The sequence below is a fragment of the Neomonachus schauinslandi genome, chromosome 3, assembly GCF_002201575.2.
Source record: "Neomonachus schauinslandi chromosome 3, ASM220157v2, whole genome shotgun sequence".
NCBI lineage: Eukaryota > Metazoa > Chordata > Mammalia > Carnivora > Phocidae > Neomonachus > Neomonachus schauinslandi.
The window spans coordinates 184,626,930-184,639,457 of NC_058405.1; the positions used below are offsets into that span (position 1 = coordinate 184,626,930).

At 43.5% G+C, this 12,528-nt stretch overlaps 1 protein-coding gene across 3 annotated transcripts in view; it reads left to right on the plus strand.

The window, feature by feature from the left end:
* The first annotated feature begins 314 nt into the window (after positions 1-314).
* The window catches only part of ARMC9 (armadillo repeat containing 9), a 117,377-nt gene continuing 105,163 nt past the window's right edge, over positions 315-12,528 (plus strand). For all 3 annotated transcript variants that reach the window (XM_021690332.1, XM_044913450.1, XM_044913448.1), the window contains exons 1-4: positions 315-398; positions 1,784-1,909; positions 5,871-6,041; positions 7,593-7,748. In XM_021690332.1, coding sequence (XP_021546007.1) covers positions 348-398; positions 1,784-1,909; positions 5,871-6,041; positions 7,593-7,748 — 504 coding nt within the window. In that variant the 5' untranslated portion in view covers positions 315-347. The remainder of the gene's footprint in view (positions 399-1,783; positions 1,910-5,870; positions 6,042-7,592; positions 7,749-12,528) is intronic.

The following is a 12,528-nucleotide window of genomic DNA, read 5'->3' on the forward strand; positions in this document are numbered from 1 at the left end:
TGGGGCCCTTCCTCTACCTTCAGGGCAAGCGATGCATCACTCTGACATTGACCCTCTTGCCTCCTTCTAAGGATCCCTGTGATTACACTGGGCCCACCATATAATCATATATACTCTCCCTATTTTAAGGTCAGCTGATTAGCAACCTTGATTCCGTGTGTAACTTTAATGCCCTCTTGCCATGCAACCTAGCATATTCACAGGTTCTGGGGGTTAGGATGGGGGCCTTATTCTGCCCACCACAGCCACCTTTTTATGATTTCACAGATGGTTGAGACGAAAGCTTTTATCTTCTATTTTTGCCTTGTAGAGATTTTTGCTGTGAGAATTAACAGTAACCGTTCAATATGGGGGATGTTCTGGCTCATGAATCAGAATTACTTGGACTTGTGAAAGAGGTATGTTTTACAAAACACGGGTCACAGAAAGAGATCTTGAAAACTTGTATTTTACCGTGCAGCAAATTTTACAGTGCCTTATAATGTGTTTTCTATCTTTACATTAGAATTACCTGTTTTCCATTATATGATTTTTTTTGTTTTCATAACTAAATTGAAATCTTAAAGCCACTTGAAAAAATTTCTTTAAAGAAAATTATAATAGTAACATATGCTCATAGTAAAGATTCAAACAATGTGGAAGTACAAAAAGTTCATTTCCCTGCGCTCCACTCCTGCAGGAACCACTGTTAATGGGTTAGTCTAGTTTTCCAGACTTTTTTTATATGAATATTCAAAATATATTTACATGTCTATAGTTTGTTTTACAAAATGGAATGATGCCATGTACATTGTGCTGAAGCTTGGCTTTTCTCTATCAACAGTAATGTGGTGTGAACATCTTCCTGTGATCTGCCTCATACTTTCTATGCTGTAGAATATTTCACTGAGCCACTGTATCTACTTAACTTGTTGTTAATGGACATTTAGGTTTCCTACACTGAAAGCTTTTGAAGGACAGGACCCATAGCCTAGGCTTTTTTATATTCTCTACTGCCTTTAGCGTGGGGCAAGCACATAGCTGATGCTCAAGAAACTGTTGCTCCTGTTTTAGTCTGTGATTAAACCGTTCATCAGGCACTGTGAGCCACGGCCGTGGGGCAAGGCATCTGCCCTGGAAACACAGCTTTGGAATTCGTTGGTGTGGTCATGAATACATTCTTAAAGCCGTCCCAGCAAAGGGGAAAGAGCCCGCGCACAGGAGGTGGAAACCAAAAGACGTGACTGCCACAAACTGAGAAGGAGGGGAGAACAGCAGTAGAGTACATGGTAGGGGAGGCCAGGAGAGGGGCCAGGATGGGCGGTGAGCAGGAGTGCCATGCTCCAGGATCAGTGATGACGTTGCCCGTCTTTCAACGGCTGGTCTTCTGTTCTTAAGGACAGGCACTCTTTCCAGGGCCAGTTTCAGGGCAAATTCCCAGAGACCTACCAGACCCAAAGCCGTCAGGCCTTCTGAGGATCACTTCTGCCTTTGTCAGAATGCTGCACACATCCTTTTGCTTCTATTAACAATGATCATGAATCATGCCGCTCACATTTTCTTTCTGAAAGCAAATTTATTTTCTGTAAATAAGCATTTTCTATGATACTGTCTTTCTAGGCTTTGGGTACGTGTGTCAAGTAAGTAAATTCTAAGCTGGATCCTGAATTCTCCCAAAGATGACAGTTCGTTAACCCCATTATAAATAGGTGGTAACTTAGAGCTGGTACAATTACATCAAAGACAGTTGCTTTGTTGACGTTAAAATAGAGACTTGTATATACATTCATGTTCTTTTTTATAGTATTTAGATTTTGCTGAATTTGAAGACACCTTGAAAACATTTTCAAAAGAATGCAAAATAAAAGGAAAGCCATTATCTAAAACAGCAGGTGGCTCTTTAAGGGACTCCAGATCATTGATCATCCAGGTAACATTTTGCTTTTTTTTTTGATACCTGTCAATAATCAAGATGCTCCCAACTTGTAAAAAATGCAGTTATTAGAGAATATTGGAATTGTTTCTGGGAACCTGGTCAGAGTGACTTTTATTTTATTTTATTAATTGATTGATTTTTTAAGTAAACTCTATGCCCATCGTGGGGCTGGAACTCACAACTCTGAGATCAAGAGTCACATGCTCCACCGACTGAGCCAGCCAGCTGCCCCCAGGCACCCCCAGTGTGACTTGTAGATGCTCAGGTGCTTTTGTATGAATTAGTAATATCATCTTTTTTTTCTTTTCTTAAAGATTTATTTATATACTTTAGAGAGAGGGAGAACGTACAAGTAGGGGGAGGGGCAGAGGGAGAAGAAGAGGGAGAGAAGCAGACTCCCCGCTGACCACGGAGCCCGCCACAACGGGGCTCTGTCTCATGACCCTGAGACCATGACCTGAGCCAAAATCAAGAGTCAGGTGCTCAACTGACTGAGCCACCCAGGCGTCCCAGTAATGTCATCTTTAAATCTGTGTACCTTCCCTAGGAAGTGGGTTGTGACATAGTATCTTCCACATAAGTACATTTCTGTTTATTTTATTTATTTATTTAATTTTTAATTTAAATTCAGTTTAGTTAACATATGATATATTATTAGTTTCAGAGGTAGAGTTTAGTGATTCATCAGTTGCATATAACACCCAGTGCTCATTCCATCACGTGCCCTCCTTAATGTACATTTCTTGGGAAGAAGAAAAAGAGGAAACCATGCAATGCTTAGGAATTGAAACAAATGTGATCCCCATCCTGAGCAGTTTTAGGTTATGCATTTTAGGCACTGGGGACACAGTGAACCAAACCAAAGCTCACCCCTCCAGACGCTTACATTCTAGCTCAGGGAGGCTGGAGGGGACAGGGAGGAAGGTTTGTCCATGTTGTGACATGTGACAGAATTTCCTTCCTTTTTAAAGCTGAAGGAGATTCCATTATATGTCTGTACCACATTTTGTTTATCCATTTGTCCATCAGTGGACACTTGAGTTTTTTCCACCTCTTGGCTATTGTGAATAGTGCTGCTGTGAACATAGGTGTACGAATATCTCTTTGAGATCCTGCTTTCAGTTATTTTGGATATATACCCAGAAGTGGATTACTGGGTCATATGGTAGTTCTAGTTTTAATTTTTTGAGGAACCTTTATACTCTTTTCCATGGTGATTACATTTTACATTCCCATCAACAGTGTGCAGGGGTTATAAGCTCTCCACAGCCTTGCCAATACTTGTTTTTGGTTTTGTTTTGTTTTGATAGTAGTCCCTAATGGATGTGAAGTGATATCTTGTGGTTTGGGTTCACATTTCTCAGTTGTATTCAGGTCCATTTTTCTATAACTTGAAAGACCTTGAAACTTTCTGATTGCCACAAGCATATTTTTTCTGCTCATCCAATAAACAGCTGTGCCCACTGTGATAGCTATTCCAAACAAAAATACCTGGAACAGCAGCTTAGCAAAATATCTTAAGTGCCAGTGGCACTCAACAAATGGAGACTTTCCCAAAGCACAGTTCTGTAAGACGTGTGTGTGTGTGTGTGTGTGTGTGTGTGTTTATAAGTTATTGTTGATGGTGTATAAATATTCTGAGCTTGGTGATTCTGGCTGGGATCATGGTTTATATTAGAGAAGATCATTAATCTTTGTGACTGTATTGAGTTATAACACTGGATTGCTTTGTATGTCGATATTAAATACAGGGACTATTTCCAGGTACAGAATATGAATCATAAGTTAGGATGGATTTTAGATGTGATTATAATGATACAGGAAAGTTTGTGGTCCCAGGTCTACAAATGAAGAATTTAGAACAAACTGTACATGGCCCATTTGAACATGTGGACTCTGCCAAGCCACGTAAGAAAATACCTTGACTCGAAGCCTTAAAATACTCACAAGAGTCTGCACGCAACTCACTCACACAAAGAACTCTTGGTCTCCAGCCCCTTCTTGAGAGCATGCCTCCCCCCGAGTGGCTCGCGGGGATGGCGAGGTCAGCTTCGAGCTCAGCCGCAGTGAGCCTGGAGGGGCGTCAGACTCCAGCAGTACTGCCACTTAGGAAGGTCCCCTGCACCCTGTGTCAGTCAGTAATGGGCTTCCTTCCCGTTCTTCCGGACGCGGCGGTGCCTGACTGTTCGCACTTTGGGCACCTCCCTTCCCATGGCTGCTGACAGGCTGTCCTTCGCTGTTTCCAAGGCTGAGGGGCCAAGACCTTCCAGAGTAAGGTAACAGTCAGTTGTTCTTGATCACATGAAATAGAGAACATTTCTGTAATAAGCACAGTTGAAGTTTTTTTTTTTAAGATTTATTTATTTATTAGAGAGAGTAAGAGAGAGTACAGCTGGGAAGGGCAGAGGGAGAGGGAGAGAGAAGCTCCAGGCAGACTCCACACTGAGCATGGAGCCTGTGCGGGGCTCATCCTCAAGACTCCAAGATCACGACCCAAGCTGAAACCAAGAGTTGGTTGCCATCCAGGCACCCCGAAGATCCTTTTTTTTTTTTTTTTAAGATTTTATTTATTTGAGAGGGAGTGAGCGAGTGAGAGAGAGAACACAAACCAGGGGAGAGGCAGAGGGAGGAGAAGAAGACTCCCTACTGAGGAGGGAGCCCAATGCGGGGCTTGATCCCAGGACCCTGAGATCATGACCTGAGCTGAAGGCAGACGCTTCACCGACTGAGCCACCCAGGCGTCCCTCATGGATTCTTTATTAATGAATGTCTTTAAGTATAACCGGACAGTGCAACATTGTGCAGCACATTCCCATTTTATAATATTAAGCTTATTTCTAAACAACCTAAAAAAAAGAGGAAAACTATAAAGCCGTTTTTAAAAAGTATAAAAAACAATGATCAATTAAGGTGATGAATAATGGTGTTGGGTGGGGGGAACGAGACGTACTGCAGGAAATCCAATCCAAGAATAGCGTTTGCAGACGAGCACAAAATGTAGGTCTGAGTATCTTGGGCATTTGATACAGGAAGGAAAACAATATGAATCACATGGTTTGGGACCGTCAGGAAGTTCTGTCCATTCTGCCTTATACCTAAATCTGTAAAATTACGCAGCAGGTATTTGCAATGGGTCAGTCATCATTCTTGTGAGGCTGGTGGCATGATAATTGCCACCTCCTTTCCCCAGAATTCTCCATTTCTGCTTTTGCACAGTAGTTTGGGAAACTGCCTGCCCTGCGTGGTCAGACTCACGCAGCCCCGAGGTGGGAAGAGCGCCAGGCCTGTGCTCCTTCCTCCGTCTCCAGCCTGTGCATCCCTGTTTCTGTAATTGGTGGACACAGACAGTCACTGCATGGTGTGTTGGGAATCTGTCATCACTTCCCGAGTGCCATCTCGATGGGACATGCTTTAGCAACAGGGAGCAAATGACAGCACCCACCGCCCAGGCCTGGGATTGACTGGGGCGGTGTGTAGGAGCTGCCACTCCAGGACTTAGCTGGGCTGTCGGTAAGCTTCCGTGTGCGGGGTGAGTTCCACTGAGGCCTGGCTGGGGTTTGGATCTGACCTGGTTTTTATCGATCACATGCTCTGGGTCAGCAAGTCTACAGGATGACTTCAGTGTATTTATGTGCCTGTGAGTTTTCTGGCCTCAAGTCCTGGGCCTGTGCCTGGTTCCTTCCATGTCAGAGACTTAAATGTTTCATCTGTTCCTTGTAAAGCTGAGACTTGACCTTGCAACCAGGGTTGGTTTGTGGGAATCTCAGCCTAAGATGCTTGAAGCCTTCTAGCTCTCTGGTTTTCTGTCCCTTATCTCGGGAAGGAGACTGAGTTCTCACACTGGAACCACAAAGTGTATGGGGTATGCAGGGTATTGGGTAGCTTGTAAGAATTGGGGTGTTGGGAGAATGGGCCTCCCTTATGACTGGGGTTCAGTCTGATGTCTTCTCCACAGAAGGACCTTGTTGCTGCATTTGACAATGGCGACCAGAAGGTGTTCTTCGATTTGTGGGAGGAGCACATTCCCAGTTCCATCCGAGATCGTGACTCCCTTGCCCAGAAGTTGGAATTCTATCTTCACATCCATTTTGCCATCTATCTTCTGAAACACTCCTTAGGGAGACCTGTAGGTTCCCTTTGTGATTTGGGTGGGTCTGAGTGGTGCGTTCAAGGGGAAATGTTAGCTTTTTGTTTTGTAAATGAGCATTAATTTAGTTTTGTGGCCATTTTATCATATTGCTTCCAAGGAGTAGGCGTCCCATGTCCTGTGCATGATTTTCTGTCTCATTCCCAGTAGTTTATTTTCTAGTTTATACAGAGAGTTAGTAATTTCTGTATGGAAAGCTACATGGTTTTCCTCAATGCCTCAAATTTCTGAAAACTCAGCAAAATAAAGTTTACTTATTTGGCAACTTAACATGAATACACGTATGTCTAAGAGGACACCTATTGAGACCACATATTAGACTGTCTAATAGAAGAGAAGTTTGAGCTTAAGCCGTGGAAAGATGCCTGTTTGTGAAGGTCTGTCTGAGCGGTCAGATGAGTGTAGCCTCTGCAGTCCTTCGGCAGTGGTGCTGAGGGCACGGCTGAGAGCGCCCGCTACTGTGGCCGCCAAGCCTCCCAGTACAGAGCAAATGACAGAAGGGAGCAGGGCCATCTTGACATTTGACTACATGCCTTTCTTTAGTGGCTTCTCCTTGCATTAGCTACTGCCCCCAAAGCACCTGTGTTCACTTACTAAAATGTCAGGGGGGCCAGGGGAGGGGTCAGTGGTGGAGGGAGCAGCTTTACAGTAAGTCACGGTAACCATTCCTGTTCCTCAAGACAGTGTGCGTGGGGGGTGAGACCATGGGAGATTTTCATTTTCCTTATATTTATTTCTGTTTTCTAACTTTTTTATTTTGACGTAAGATTAAAAAAATCAATACACACCATACATTTTTTTAAGCCCAGTGGCCAGCAGAGGGCTTCCCGGTGTAGACGGAGTGAGATGTGTCGCTTAGAAGAGCACACATACACAGGGTGCACGGCTCTGGTGCAGCCAGGTGGTCAGGGAAGGAGAGCACTCGATTCCGGGCTGAGCAGCTCAAGTGCCCCGACCTCGCTGAGGCGCAGGAGGAAATCAAATCCTGAGAGGGACGGGGTTGCCTCGGATCACGCGTGGAGCCAGTGCGGCCTGCAAGATCAGTCCTTAGTTAGCTTTGCAGAGGAAAGGAGGGATGCGATGGCAGCTTCTGCACCTCTCCTGAGGGAATCCTGGAGACGCATGTTTATGATCTGTGACAAGTGGAAACAATGCACACGTCTAATAATAGGGGAATTGGTTAAGTAAATTGTGATAGACCCATGAGGTGAGGTTTTGTCCTGCCGGTATAAATGATGTTTATGAAGAATTTTAAGGATATGAGAACATGATAATTATAAAGTAAAAAGGCAGCAGATCGAACTATATATCTAGTTCTCTGAAATTCCTGACAAAGTTCCATCAAGGGGGACATGAGGGGTGGTGTTTGAATGACCAGAGACCTTGTGCTTGCTAGGCGGGGGTGGGGGGTGGGGGAGGATGCCAGCACCGTGGCTGGAACTAGAGGAGCCGCGGAGAAAGAGTGGGATGGACCGGGGGGACCGGGCGTCCAGCAGGAGACCCCAAGCGAACATTTTTCCTTCTTTGCAGGACAAAGAGGACCTGGATGAGAGGATTTCTTATTTCAAAACCTACCTGGAGACCAAAGGGGCAGCGCTGAGCCAGACCACGGAGTTTCTCCCTTTCTATGCTCTGCCTTTTGTTCCCAACCCCATGGTCCACCCCTCGTTTAAAGAGCTCTTCCAGGTGAGTGACCAGTTGGATCCGGGGCGGCACTGCGGTTTCACCTTGTCGACGCTAGTGGTTTCTGAATGATGCCATAAAAAACCTGAAAATTCGCTTCTGTTCTCAGATAATTTTCTTTGACAAACTTTTCTTGTGCCATAAAATTTCATTTTTTGGTTGTATTAAGACTTGTTAGGGGCGCCTGGGTGGCTTAGTCGTTAAGCGTCTGCCTTCGGCTCAGGTCGTGACCCCAGGGTCCTGGGATCGAGCCCCGCATCGGGCTCCCTGCTCCGCGGGAAGCCTGCTTTTCCCTCTCCCACTCCCCCTGCTTGTGTTCCCCCTCTAGCTGTGTCTCTCTCTGTCAAATAAATAAATAAAATGTTAAAAAAAAAAAGACTTGTTAACTAGGACTAACATAACTATTTTTAAGTGTACTTCTTAAAGCATTCCATGCATACTTTTTCAATATCGAAAGGATAATTTTTATTCAATTACATCGAAAATTGGTGGCCTGAAAAGAACTAGGTTATTTTACGTAATTGCTGGCCATATGTGTTTTATTTATTTATTTTATTTATTTTATTTTTTAAAGATTTTACTTATTTGAGAGAGAATGAGATAGAGAGAGAACATGAGAGGGGGGAGGGTCAGAGGGAGAAGCGGACTCCCCGCTCAGCAGGGAGCCCGATGCAGGACTCGATCCTGGGACTCCAGGATCATGACCTGAGCCGAAGGCAGTCGCTTAACCAACTGAGCCACCCAGGTGCCCCGCTATATGTGTTTTAATTTCTATTCAGAGTCTCACTTACTTGGTGCATGTCTGAGGACCTGGTTGTGTACTATTACTTCTTTCAGACTACTTTCCTGGAGCTCTTTTAATTGTTTTATTTCACTGTAGTTGACATTTCAGCATACTATTTATTATCAGTGTTTATCCATTGTAGTAATTCTTGTTGACTTAATAAAATTAAGATGTCCCCTGAGAGGTTTATGAAAACGTGTTTAAGAGACTGATGCAGTTGCTTTTTCTAAAGAAAGATCTCACACTGTTTCCGAGCATCTCTTTGGAGAGGGCTCATGCGCCACTGGACAACAGATGCACTTCTCTCTCCAGACCCAGTATGTCTCCGTCTCCTGTTCCGTTATGCTTTAGTCAGACACCTGTCAGCATTCCCGAATAGTAGCCCCTAAACTGAAGGCCAGAGTTGAATGACTTCATGAAAGCAGTCTTGTCATAGAGTAGCCTACGTTGAATTCTGTGCTTGGTTTTCTTTGTCCATCCAAATTTAGTTTTGCCCCCTTCCTCTCCGAGAAGGTTGAAAACACATAACGGTTAAGGAAGGCGGTGAAACTTGAAAGAGTGGATTTTCTCACTGCGAAGACTTCTGTTTATGAAGATGATGGCGTAGCACTGCGGTCGCGGCTGAGGTCCAGCCCGGGCTTCGGCAGGCGGCTGGCCCGCTCTGGCTCGGCGTCCCGGGTCTGCAGGGTTCAGTATTCATGCGGAGTCATGTGTTTCCTTTTTTTTTTTTCCTTTTGCTACTCTCTACATATGTTCTTTCAGTGGCCGTCATAGATACCTGAGTATGTATGCATAACAGAATCTAAAGCTCATATCTTCCTCGTCTTCCTGACCATTACAAGGACCTTAGAATGCATTCACCTCCTTCATCCCCTTCCCAGCTCACTTACTGTTATTGTCAAGTATTTCAGTTACATACTTTAACCCCACACGTTACGGAATCTTATTATTTGATGCAGTCTATGTGTGTATGGATTTACCCTTCTGTTCACCCATAGATGTGCTTGCTGTTCCGTCTTGCGTTAAGGACCTTCCATCTGTAATCATCATCTCTGCCTCACATACATCCCTTTAGAGTCTCCCTTAGGTGACAGTCTCTTCTTTCCGTTCTCGCTTGTCTGAAATGTCTCTGTTGCTTTTTTAGTCAGGGTCCAGAATGGTAGGCTTACAGCTATTTTCTTTCTTTCTTTTTTTTTTTTTAAGATTTATTTATTTTGAGAGAGAGAGAGCGCATGCGTGTGGGGCAGGGAGGGGCAATGGGAGATGGAAAGAGAGAGAATCTCAAACTCCATGCTGAACTCAGAGCCCAATGTAGGCTGGATCTCACAACCCCGAGATCATGACCTGAGCCGAAACCAAGAGTCGGGCTCAACCCACTGAGCCACCCGGGCGCACCCTTGATAACAAGGTGTTGTTATCACCCCGCTCCCGTTGTTGCTATTGGAGGTCGGTCAACAGTCTAATTGCTCTTCCCGTGTAGGTGATCGGTCTTATTTCTCTGACCTTTGAGGTTGTGTAATTTTACTATGGCATGTCTAGGGGTAGATTTCTATTTTTACTTGGGATTTGTTGGGCTTCCTGGATGTGACGTTTTGTGTCTTTGAACGACTGGAAAATTCTGTTTTCTCGTCATATATTGCCTCTCCTCTTTATTATCTTTTTCTGGATGTCTGATTAAATCTACATTTAATCTATGTATCTGATTAAATCTGCATTAGACTTGCTTCTTCTATCCTGTCTTTTTTTTTCATTTAAAAAATTTGTGACAAAATACACATAAAATAAAATTTACCATCTCAACCATTGTGAAGTGTACAGTTCAGTAGAGTCAAGGATGTTCACAGTGTTGAGCCCTCCATGTCTCTTAGCATCTTGTATTTTCCATCTCGTGATCTCTGTCAGGACTGTATTCTGGGTGATTTATTCACACCTGTCTTCAGTCTAATCTGTTCTTTAATTCTTAATTGAATTTGTAATTTCACTTACTAACTTTTGTTAATAGAAGTTCTTTTTGTTTTTTAATTCAAATTTACTGGGTCATTTTTTATAGTCTCTTGTTCTTTGCTCATATTTTCAACCCTTTTTATTTCTTTACCATATTTATAATTTGTGTTATATTCTTTGTTAATTTTAACATCAGGAGCCTTTATAGATTTGATCCTGCTGTGTTTAATTTCTGCTGGTTCATTCACGGTGCCTTATATCTTTTTTTGAAAAAAAAAAATTAGTTATTTTGAGTTTTGACAATGAGTTTACTCTACTTGGGACTTGTGGGAGTTTTTTGAGGCCTGAGTGGAGTTTGGTTCTTTCAGAGATCTGCATTTGCATCTCTCAGTCATCTAGGGCATTACCAACCCAGGATCATTTTAAATTAAAATTCTTTGCTCAAGGCTTTGGGAGCCACATAGATAGTTTCAGTTTAGGCTGCAATCTTTAATGAGACTAGTTTGGGTTATGAAGTTTCAGATGAGGTTTTTCCTCCCTTCTACCTAATGTCAAGGTCAAGACAGGTAGATTTCCTTGCTGTCGCCTTCTAGACAGTGGATTGGTTTGTCCTTGACTTTTTCCTGATGGTATAGTCCTTTGGGATCCCAGGGTTTTTTTCTAAAGTTTTTATTTATTTTTGAGAGAGAGAGTGCACGAAAGGGGGGAGGGACAGAGGGAGAAGCAGACTCCCCACTAAGCAGGGAGCCTGATGCAAGACTCGATCCTAGGACCCTGGGATCATGATCTGAGCTGAAGGTAGACGCCTAACCAACTGAGCCACCCAGGTGCCCTGGGATCCCAGTTTTATGCTAGGGTCTCCTATTAGATTGTTTACTATGAGTGGATCCTATTGTCTTCGTCTTCTGTACCATGACCACTCTTAGAACTGAGGTGTAAGGTCTTCTAGACTCTGAGTTATCCTTAGAGCGAAAACTGTCACTTTTAGCCTCTGCTTTTCCTTTCTTGCCACTTGGGGATGGATTTTAAAATATGGTTAACTTATGCAGCTTTTTTAGTTGTTTTCATTGCTTTTTCAGGTTATCTTTTCTGCTGAGGTGTCAGGAAAGAAAATTATTTTGTAGAGATTGTAATGAGCTCTTTTCAGCAAATTGTTTGTCAGTGAGCATCTCCTTGCAGAAATATTTAGGTATTCCTCTAGTTGATTACTTCCAGAAAAAGTTTTGGGCACTTGGGTGCCAGGGACCAAGTCAAGCTTAATTAGTGAAAATGGAAAGAAATGGAAGGAATTCTTGTGGGCTCTGCGAGGGAGGGAGGAGGCAGTGGGTAGGCCAAGAGAGTCAAGCATGGAGTTCTCCCCTCCCCTCCACAAGAATACCCTGCTTTTATTCATTTCATACATTAGGGTTCTGGGCAAGACTTTGAATGATCAGAAGGGTTTTGCTGTTGGAAAAAAAAAAAAGTCAGATGATCACTCATCTAGTGTAAAGTCTGCATTCTATAAGTGAAGAGACTGTGATGTAAAGAGGAGGAGTGACTTCGTTCAGGGAGTACAGAGAACCAGCCCATTGCTTCCCCCATTCCTGTGGGAGCTGGGCAGTCAGGTGCCTAGCAGACTTGGAAATGTTCTTGTTCTCAAAGCTGAAAGCACAGAAAAATCAGAGCAGTCAAGAAAAAAATAAGGGATTCATTGGCCAGAGAGGTTTTATCCCAATCTTAGCCTTGTCATTAGCAGAGCATCAGAAGGTAAACAGTTAAACTGAAAATATATACTTGGTGGTGATACAAAATAGTAATCAGCAACAGAGCAATTTAACTGGAAGTCTCCATGTCCCAAATATTTTGTTTTGTTTGTTTTTTAAGATGTCTTCATTAATGTTGGCCAACATGGTAGTCCTTCCTTGCAATTCTTTATGGTATGGTTGAGCGCAGAAGCCTTGAGCGGTAGCGCGCTGTATTAGTCTCCCAGAGCTGCTGTAACAAAGGGCCACAGACCGGGTACCTTAAACAACAGAAACTTTCGGTCTCATAGTTCATGAGGCCAGAGGTCTGAAA